Source organism: Rhinopithecus bieti, unplaced genomic scaffold (assembly GCF_001698545.2).
Source record: "Rhinopithecus bieti isolate Rb0 unplaced genomic scaffold, ASM169854v2 scaffold_10088, whole genome shotgun sequence".
In the NCBI taxonomy this organism is placed as follows: domain Eukaryota; kingdom Metazoa; phylum Chordata; class Mammalia; order Primates; family Cercopithecidae; genus Rhinopithecus; species Rhinopithecus bieti.
The window spans coordinates 1,264,822-1,274,183 of NW_016806409.1; the positions used below are offsets into that span (position 1 = coordinate 1,264,822).

At 54.2% G+C, this 9,362-nt stretch overlaps 1 protein-coding gene across 16 annotated transcripts in view; it reads left to right on the forward strand.

Moving 5' to 3' along the window:
• Window positions 1-20: 20 nt before the first annotated feature.
• The window catches only part of ACBD4 (acyl-CoA binding domain containing 4), an 11,549-nt gene continuing 2,207 nt past the window's right edge, over window positions 21-9,362 (forward strand). The window contains exons 1-10 of one of the 16 annotated variants that reach the window (XM_017876113.1): window positions 21-76; window positions 2,609-2,734; window positions 2,893-3,017; window positions 3,283-3,403; window positions 3,475-3,559; window positions 3,808-3,928; window positions 4,158-4,244; window positions 4,458-4,618; window positions 4,697-4,775; window positions 5,812-5,942. In XM_017876113.1, the coding sequence (XP_017731602.1) occupies window positions 2,930-3,017; window positions 3,283-3,403; window positions 3,475-3,559; window positions 3,808-3,928; window positions 4,158-4,244; window positions 4,458-4,618; window positions 4,697-4,775; window positions 5,812-5,942 (873 nt within the window). In that variant the 5' untranslated portion in view covers window positions 21-76; window positions 2,609-2,734; window positions 2,893-2,929. The other 15 variants (XM_017876112.1, XM_017876110.1, XM_017876111.1 and 12 more) reach the window with 15 other exon arrangements.

Here is a 9,362-nt window from a genome sequence, read left to right on the forward strand (position 1 = left end):
GGCGGGTCCAGGGCGGTGCTGAGGCGGGGCCAGGCGGTGGCCTGGACCCTCGGAGCCTCAGCTCTCACCCCAGCTCGTGAGTCCGCCTCCCCTTAGTCCGGGCGAGCCTCTGATCTTGGCCGTGACGGTGACCAGAGCCCCCATGCTGCGGGGCTGGGGTTGGGAGCCGGCACCGGGGACGAGGGCCGTCCTCTGGCACAGACACCCTCTCCTTCCCGGGGACCCTGACTCGAGGCGGACGCAAGATCCCCTCCTCCTTCCCTTCCGCGTCCGCGTCGTGCCGCAGGCCTCAGCAGGGAACCAGACCAGGGACGGGACGCAGGGCCGGGAGCGAAGGCAGAACCCCGGGAGCTGAGCCGCGCGAGACAGCGCGAACCCGAAGGGATGGGCATGGGGGTGGGGGAGGTTGGCAGTGACGTCATAGGATTAACCTCCCTGTGCCAGGTCAGGTGCTGCCCTCTCGGAGAGCCACAGGCTCGGAGCTGACGGACCTGGGAAGCGTGAGGCGGAGCCAAGCCTGGAGTCCCCAGCAACTAGTTCTGGGTTCGAGGCTTGGACAGGCCGGCACCCCAGCCCGGCACCTGCGATGTAGTTGTCCGCGACGTCAACCCGTGGGTGGGCATCCGCGTGCGGGTTCTGGTGGCCGAGTTGGGTGTGCACTTATTAATTATATGCAAGCACCAGAGTGCGTGCGCGAAGTGGGGGACGTCTAGGTGGCAGCGTTTCTGCAGCCGGTGGCCTGGGTCCGGCAGAGAGATGGGCGCACACCGCCACTCAGCGGCGGCCAGCGGCGTGGCATCCTACAGAGAGGCTAGTGCTCAGGGCCTGGATTTGCCACCTGCTTGCCCTGCTCTACCCCATCCTCAGATCTCCCACGCCCAGGGATTCCGCACTCTGGCTTGGGTCCCTACGCCTCTCTGGGGTCCTGAATTTTCTTCCTGATTATCGTCTTCGCCTTTGTACTTTTGATCCTGCCATTCCTTCCTCCAGGAACAACCCTTCCTTATTCTCCTGGTTTACTCTTCTGTTGTTGTTGTTGTTGTTGGATAAACTAAGTCTACATTTCTTTTAATTGTTATGGATACTTAATAGTTGCAGAGAATTATGGAGATGCATGTGATGTTTTGGTACAGGTATAAAATGTGTAATGATCAAATCAAGGTAATTGAGGTACCCATCACCTCAAGCATGTATCATTCCTTTGTATTAGGAACATTCCAATTCCACTTTTAGTTATTTTTATTTGTATTTTATTTATTTGTTTATTTATTAGAGACAAGTTCTCACTACTTGGTTGCCCAGGGTGGAGTGCAGTGGCATTATCAGAGCTCACTGCAGCCTCAAAGCAATTTTCTTACCTTGGCCTCCCAAAGTGTTGGGACTACAGGCCTGAGCCACCACGTCCCATCCAGTTATTTTGAAATATACAATAAATTGGCCAGATGCGGTGGCTCATGCCTGTAATCCCAGCACTTTGGGAGGCAGAGGTGGGACGATCACTTGAGGCCAAGTATTGAAGACCAGCCTGGGCAACATAATGAGACCTCTGCTTCTACAAAAATTGTTTTTAAAATAATTAATTTAAAAAGATACAATACATTATTGGTAACTATCATCGTTGTATTGTGCCACCAAATACTGGATCTCATTCATTCTAACTGTATTTTTGTACCCATTTCCCCCCCTCCCCAGTACCCTTCCCAGCCTCTGGTAACCATCATTCTGCAATCTACATTTTGCTTTTTTTTTTTTTTTTTTGAGATGGAGTCTCACTCTGTAGCCCAGACTGGAGTGCAGTGGGGCAATCTTGGCTCACTGCAATCTCCACCTCCCGGGTTCAAGCGATTCTCCTGCCTCAGCCTCCCCAGTAGCTGGGATTACAGGCACGCACCACCACGCCCGGCTAATTTGTGATTTTTAGTAGAGACGGGGTTTCACTATGTTGACCAGGCTGGTCTCGAACTCCTGACCTCAGATGATCTGTCTGCCTTGGCCTCTCAAAGTTCTGGGATTACAGGCATGAGCCACGGTGCCCGACCATCTTCCAAAACTCAGCTGTGATGTCCCTCCTCCAGAACGCCTGACGACAGGACATGACTTTTTTTAATCCCCAGTGCCTAAACGTCTAAAGAGGTGAGGGGGTTGCCTAGGATCGGCCAGGCCTGGATATCAGCGAACAGATGGGGATTTCCACCAGGGGGCGCTAGGACGCCACGACCTTTCACTATGTGCACCAGGGGGCGCTGCCGCCCGCCTTGGCCATCCCGGGCTGGGAAGTCCGACCCTAGGATTAAGCCCCGCCTAATTGGGAAAGGCTCTGAGAAACTATTTGCATTTTCTTGAAAGGGCCGCGCTGAATGGTTGAGGTAGATACGCCGACTGTGAAACAAGCTCTCTCATTGGCTTAAATTTCCCCCCTCGCTCTGCGTCGCCATCCCGGCCCCGCTGGACCCCGGCGACAGTAGGAAGCCGCGGGGTGGTGGCGAGAGAGGACCCAGGTGTCCCGGCAGTGGGCGCCGCAGGGCGCAGGCTGGGCCAAGGTGCAGGCGGCCAGGGTGGGAGACTGTTCGCCCCGCCCTGACTCCTCCTCTCTTCTCTGCCTGTCCAGGAGTTGGAGATGTGCAGCTAAAGAAAGCGCATCTGGGGACGGACACATCTGGCACTGCGGCCCTTGCCACCTGCCTCTCCACCCACCGAGGCCCTGGCGACCCTGGCCCCACCACGCTACCTTGAGGTAGGAAAAGGAGGCTCCTCAACCACAACTTCTGACCTCCCAGGGTGTCTCCCTCGGGCCTCTGAAGAGCTTAGTTTGCCCCTCTGGGAAGTGGATCCTTGGCTTATGGTGCCGGGGGTACCCTGGAGGCCCCCTCACACGAAGGCTGCTTCTTGCAGAGTCGCTCAAAAGTAGGGCCCCAGGGCTCGCAGCAGCATGGGCACCGAGAAAGAAAGCCCAGAGCCTGACTGCCAGAAACAGTTCCAGGCTGCAGTGAGCGTCATCCAGAACCTGCCTAAGAACGGTGAGGCTGCGGGGACTCGCATTTGGACTCGCATTCAGGACGCCTGGGGTCTGACTCTGAAGAAAGAATGGTCCTGATCACTGCAGTTTTTACAGACAAGCCCCTGCCTGAGCTGTCCTGGGGGTCCCCTCCACTTCCTGCCCCAGTCCAGATGCCCTGGGTGGGACCCATCTCCACCTCTGCCCTTTCCAAGCGGGGTTCTCCCGCCCCTCCGCCCCTTGGAGCTGGGAGTGATGTTCTGCCCTGGCTTCCCAACTCTGCCCAGGTTCTTACCGCCCCTCCTATGAAGAGATGCTGCGATTCTACAGTTACTACAAGCAGGCCACCATGGGGCCCTGCCTGGTCCCCCGGCCTGGGTTCTGGGACCCCATTGGACGATATAAGTGGTGAGCTCCCGGCTGGCTGGGCAAACAAGCCTCAGCTGTCAAGCAGCCCTCTCACAGCCCTCTGCCCCCAGGGACGCCTGGAACAGTCTGGGCAAGATGAGCAGGGAGGAGGCCATGTCTGCCTACATCACTGAAATGAAACTGGTGGCACAGAAGGTAGGGGCTGTAGGTTCCCTGTCCCCAGGCTCCTGGACAGGTGGCCTGCCCCTTGCCCTTCCAGTTCTGACCCTCACTCCATTTCCTAAACATGGACCCCCTCATGGGAATCACCACCTTCATGTTACCCCCAGCCCTGCCTATCTTTGGCCCCTGACTGGGCACAGGGTGGAGGTGTGTGACAGGGCAGGAGCAGGGCAGAAGGGACAGGAGGCCACTCCCTCCCCAACAGACCCCCTCCCCCACAGGTGATCGACACAGTGCCCCTGGGTGAGGTGGCAGAGGACATGTTTGGTTACTTCGAGCCCCTGTACCAGGTGATCCCTGACATGCCGAGGCCCCCAGAGACCTTCCTGAGAAGGGTCGCAGGTCAGACTCCCAGGCTGGGAGCTCCAAAAGTGCTGAGTGAACTCGGGCTAGGTCTAGCCTGAGGTGGGCTGGGGGCAGAGGGCTCCAGGTGACATCCCTGTTGGAACCCCCACGCCCCTGAGAGGTGGATCTCAGGCAGCATCCACGGCTCATCCTGAATAGGGGCTTGATCACACTGGGAGGTGCCAACCTCTCCCCAGCCCCACCTCTGGGTGCTGTGTCTTGGCAGGTTGGAAAGACCAGGTTGTGAATGGAGATGCTGGGGCTGTTTCAGAGCCTCCCTGCCTCCCCAAGGAACTGGCACCCCCAAGCCCAGGTGAGTGCTTGAGCAGGAGGGGTGGACCAAACCCAGGCTGGGGGAGGACTGGAGGGGAGAAGGCTGGATGCCACGCTGTGCCCTCCACAGACACTGAGGCTTCCTGTGCTCCCAAAGGCAGGGACTGGGGTCTAGGATTCCTGTTCCAGGGCCTTGCTTCTGGCACACATCTGTGCCTCAGGTGGTAATATCTCCAGTGCCTTGTATCTCTAGTGTCTCCTAAACAGGTGCTTCTGTCCAGTGCACACCCCTGCTCTCCCTCCACAGCTTCCCTCTGGGCAGTAACTCTACCAATCCCTCCAGAGTCCCATCCATCCAGAGACCTGGACTCCGAGGTTTTCTGTGATTCCCTGGAGCAGCGGGAGCCTGAGCTGGTGAGACTAGTCCCCATTCCCCTTTTTCCCACCCTACTGTGCTCCCGCTCCCACCCTCAGCCCTCTGACTCATCTCAGCAGGTTTGGGCAGAGCAGCGGGCAGCATCTGGAGGAAAGCGTGATCCCAGGAACAGCCCCGTGCCCCCTACAGAGAAAGGTGAGCTCCTGCCCAACCTTTCACCCACTTCTGCCTTTTCTTGTGGTCTTGGCATCCCAGGCCTTCTCTTGGCTGCCTTTCTAGGGCAGAGGTGAAAGTCCATTGCTGGGCACTGAGCGAGAAGCCTCTGTCCAGGAAGGACTGCCAATCAGCCAGATACCTGCCTGGGTAGGCAAAGTCCCCGCCCTCCCTCCTGTCCCCAAAGGGCACCCAGGAGTCTGTACCTTCGGCAGGTGCTGAGTAAGGCCAGCGGGATGGGAGTCCTAGCCCAGCTCTCCCACCTACAGCTGCACAGCCTCAGGAAGTCATCTATACTCTCTGGAACCCCCATTTGGAAATCTCAGAAGACAATGAGTTCTGCCCTCTTCCCTTCTAGAACTCCTGTTGTGTGTCAGGTCCTGTATGGACATTTTCAAAAGTATCTCCTTTATTCCTCTGATCAAGCAGCCCTGTGAAGGAGATGACATCTTCTCCTAATTTTTAGATGACAAAATGATGCCCAGAGAAGTTAATGACTTTGGCCGGGCTTAATGGCTCACGCCTGGAATCCAGCACTTTGGGAGGCCAAGGCAGGCAGATCACCTGAGGTCAGGAGTTTGAGACAAGCCTGGCCAACATGGTGAAACCCTGTCGCTACTAAAAATACAAATATTAGCCAGGTGTGGTGGGCACCTATAGTCCCAGCTATTCGGGAGGCTGAGGCAGGAGAATCGCTTGAATCCAGGAGGCAGAGATGGCAGTGAGCCGAGATCATTGTGCCACTGCACTCCAGTCTGGGCGACAGAGCAAGACTGTCTCAAAAAAAAAAAAAGAAAAAAAAGTTAGTGAGTTGATCTGCGTCATAAGCGGCCATGCTGGGATTAAACCTCCAGCAGCCCATTACTCAGCTACATAAATGGACTTTGCAAGAATCACACTTGGTCCAGGGATTGGGTTGCACTCCCACACTTTCCTGGGCTTGCCCCAGCCTGCCGCCCCACTGCCCAGAGCTGAACTGCCTCCTGAGCCCCCTTCCCTGTGTGTCTGTGCTCCGCAGAGGGGAGCACAGCGGGGCCCCAGGAGTTGGATGTGTGGCTGCTGGGGACAGTTCGAGCACTACAGAAGAGCATGCAGGAGGTGCAGGCGAGGGTGCAGAGCCTGGAGAGCATGCCCCGGCCCCCCAAGCAGGTGAGTCCCCCACCCCATCGGACAAGATGATGGCAGATTCTGGTCTCTATTCTGGGCTCCTCATCCAGCCACTTTTGTTTTTGTCCTCACGCCTCCACCTGCCCACATCTCTCTCCAGAGAATGGCGTGGCTCCTGCAGCAGACAGGAGGTGGGGGTGAGGGTGGAGGGGGCTGACGTGCTTCCACTCTGAAGGCAGAGTGGTCCGGGCCCTTTGCCGTTCTCCCCTCCCTCTGCCTGGAGAGAAGCTAAGCCTCAGGACTAAACCCGCGTGGGAAGGGTCATGATGTGTCTGCTCTGGGCACTGAGGATGTTGGTCCCTGTTGTCCCTCTGTCAGGTCTACTATTCCCAGAATTAGGATTTGCCCCAAATGGTTCAGCCCTTGCATCCCTCTCAACTCCTAGCTCTGCTTGCCCCTGACACTTGGGCTCCTGGGCTTCTGCAAACTAAATAACAGCTGCCATTGCTGGAGCCCCGCTAGGCGCCAAACACTCATGGGCATCTTCCCACTGAATTCACACAACAGCCCTAGGGATAGAGTTTCTTTTCACCTCCGTTTCAGAGAGGGAAACTAAGGCTCCAAAGGGCTAATTTGCCTGAGGGCACATAGCCTGGGAGAGCCTCTCTGAGCTGCTGTGAGGATTCAACCATGCATGTTGGTGCTTCCGTGGTGCCCACCACACAGAAAGCCTTCTCCAGTCAGTTCTGTTGCTACTATTGCTGTTAATATTAACACTAAGCGATGGAGTTGGCAGTGGTCCCTAGTCTGTCTGCCTGCAAAGCTAGTACCCACCATTAACTGTGAGTGGGTCTGTTCTTGAAAAGCCTGAGGTGGTGGGGGCAGGAGAGGGCTGGATTCCCAGAGGTGAGGGATCTCTGGGGTGACCTCTAACCCACTCAGCACAGCGGGGGTGAGCCCACAGCAGCAGGATTTCCTCAGATCCACGATGGCTAACTTTTCAACACAGCCCCTCCCCCTCAACAGGGCTTGCTTTCTTTTCTTTTTTTCTGTTTTTGTTTGTTTGTTTGTTTGTTTTTTGATTTTGAGATGAAGTCTTGCTCTGTCGCCCAGGCTGGAGTAGAGTGATATCGGCTCACTGCAACCTCAGCCTCCTGGGTTCAAGTGATTCTCCAGCCTCCAGAGTAGCTGGTACTACAGGTGGCACCACCATGCCCGGCTAATTTTTGTATTTTTAGTAGAGACGGCGTTTCACCATGGTCCCCAGGATGGTATCAATCTCTTGACCTTGTGATCCACCCGCCTCAGCCTCCCAAAGTGCTGGGATTACAGGTGTGAGCCACCACGCCAGGTCCCCTTTTCTTTTTTTCCTACCATTTACTACTTTTAAATGTTGAAGATTTTAAAGTAGATTACAGGCCAGCATGGTGGCTCACACCTGTAATCCCAGCACTTTGGGAGGCTGAGGAGGGAGGATCTCTTGAGACTGGGAGTTCAACACCAGCCTGGGCAACATAGCAAGATCCTGTCTCAAACAAACAAACAAAAAAACAGATTATAAACATCATGATGTTCCACCCCGAAAGAGTTGGGTTCATATCTCTCAAAATAGGCTGGGCGTGGTGGCTCACGCCTGTAATCCTAGCAATTTGCAGACCCGCCTGGCCAACATGGCGAAACCCCGTCTCTACTAAAAATACAAAACTTAGCCGGGCGAGGTGGCAGGCACCTGTAATCCCAGCTACTCAGGAGGCTAAGGCAGGAGAATCACTTGAAACTGGGAGGCAGAGGTTGCAGTGAGCCGAGATTGTGCCATTGCACTCCAACCTAAGTTACAGAGCAAGACTCCGTCTTAAAAACAAAAAAATATATCTCTGAAAATAAGAACATTCTACCTAGCCCAAACATCATATTACACACAATTATTAATTTCTTTTTTTTTTTTTTTTTTTTTTTTTTTTTTTGAGGCGGAGTCTTGCTCTGTCGCCCAGGCTGGAGTGCAGTGGCCGGATCTCAGCTCACTGCAAGCTCCGCCTCCCGGGTTACCGCCATTCTCCTGCCTCAGCCTCCCAAGTAGCTGGGACTACAGGCGCCCGCCACCTCGCCCAGCTAGTTTTTTGTATTTTAGTAGAGACGGGGTTTCACTGTGTTTGCCAGGATGGTCTTGATCTCCTGACCTTGTGATCCGCCCGTCTCGGCCTCCCAAAGTGCTGGGATTACAGGCTTGAGCCACCGCGCCCGGCCTATTAATTTCTTAATATCATCAGATATCCAATCTAAATTCCAACTTCTCCAGTTATCCCGAAACTACCTTTTCCAACTGCTGTTTTTCCAGTCTAGGACCACACATTGCATCTGTTCCCCTTTCAATTCTCTGTTAATCTAGCTTAGTCCTTCTCCTTGCTGTTGACTTGCTGACCAGTCTGAGCTGGTGTCCTATAGAATGTTGCACCTTTTGGGTCTAATTACATCCTCATGGGTGATTCCTCGATATACATTTCCTGTGAACTGGAGATTAGATCTAAACACTGGATTAGAGTCAAATTAAACATTTGGGCCGGGCACGGTGGCTCACAGCTGTAATCCCAGTACTTTGGGAGGCTGAGGCAGGCAGATTGCTTGAGCCTAGGAGTTTGAGACCAGCCTGGGCAACATAGTGAGACCCTGTCTCCACAAAATATATTTTTAAAAATTAGCTGGGAATGGACTGAAGCAGGAGGATCGCTTGAGCCCAGGAGATTGAGACTGCAGTGAACTATCATGGTGTCATTGCACTCCAGCCTGGGCGACAGAGTGAGACCTTGTCTCAAAAAAACACAAAACGCAAAAAACCACAACATTTTGGACCAGACTACATCAGAGGTGATGTTTTTTCATGGCAGAGGACACATACTATCTGGATGTTCCACCATTAGTAACTCTAGCATGGACCACTGGCATGGTTGAAGGGAGTCTGATCCCACCATTGTAAAGTCATGTTTTGCTCCTGCAGTCAGATAATATCCAGTCCCGCATCAACTCCATTTGCCAGTTTTTGACAATTGCTAATCCTTGCCTGAGTCAATAATTTAGTGATTGCCAAAAAAAAGCTGACTTTTAAATGCTATGATTCCTTTAACATCTATTAGCTATCATTTGTGTACTGTTTCCCTCATCATCTTGAGTTTCCCTGAAATACAGTGGAAAGGAAGGATAAATGCTTCATTCTTTCTCTGTAGTTACCTATTTTTAAAGTAAGAAATTGGGGCCGGGCGCGGTGGCTCAAGCCTGTAATCCCAGCACTTTGGGAGGCCGAAACGGGTAGATCACGAGGTCAGGAGATCGAGACCATCCTGGCTAACACAGTGAAAACCCGTCTCTACTAAAAAATACAAAAAACTAACTGGGCGAGGTGGCGGGCGCCTGTACTCCCAGCTACTCGGGAGGCTGAGGCAGGAGAATGGCGTGAACCCGGGAGGCGGA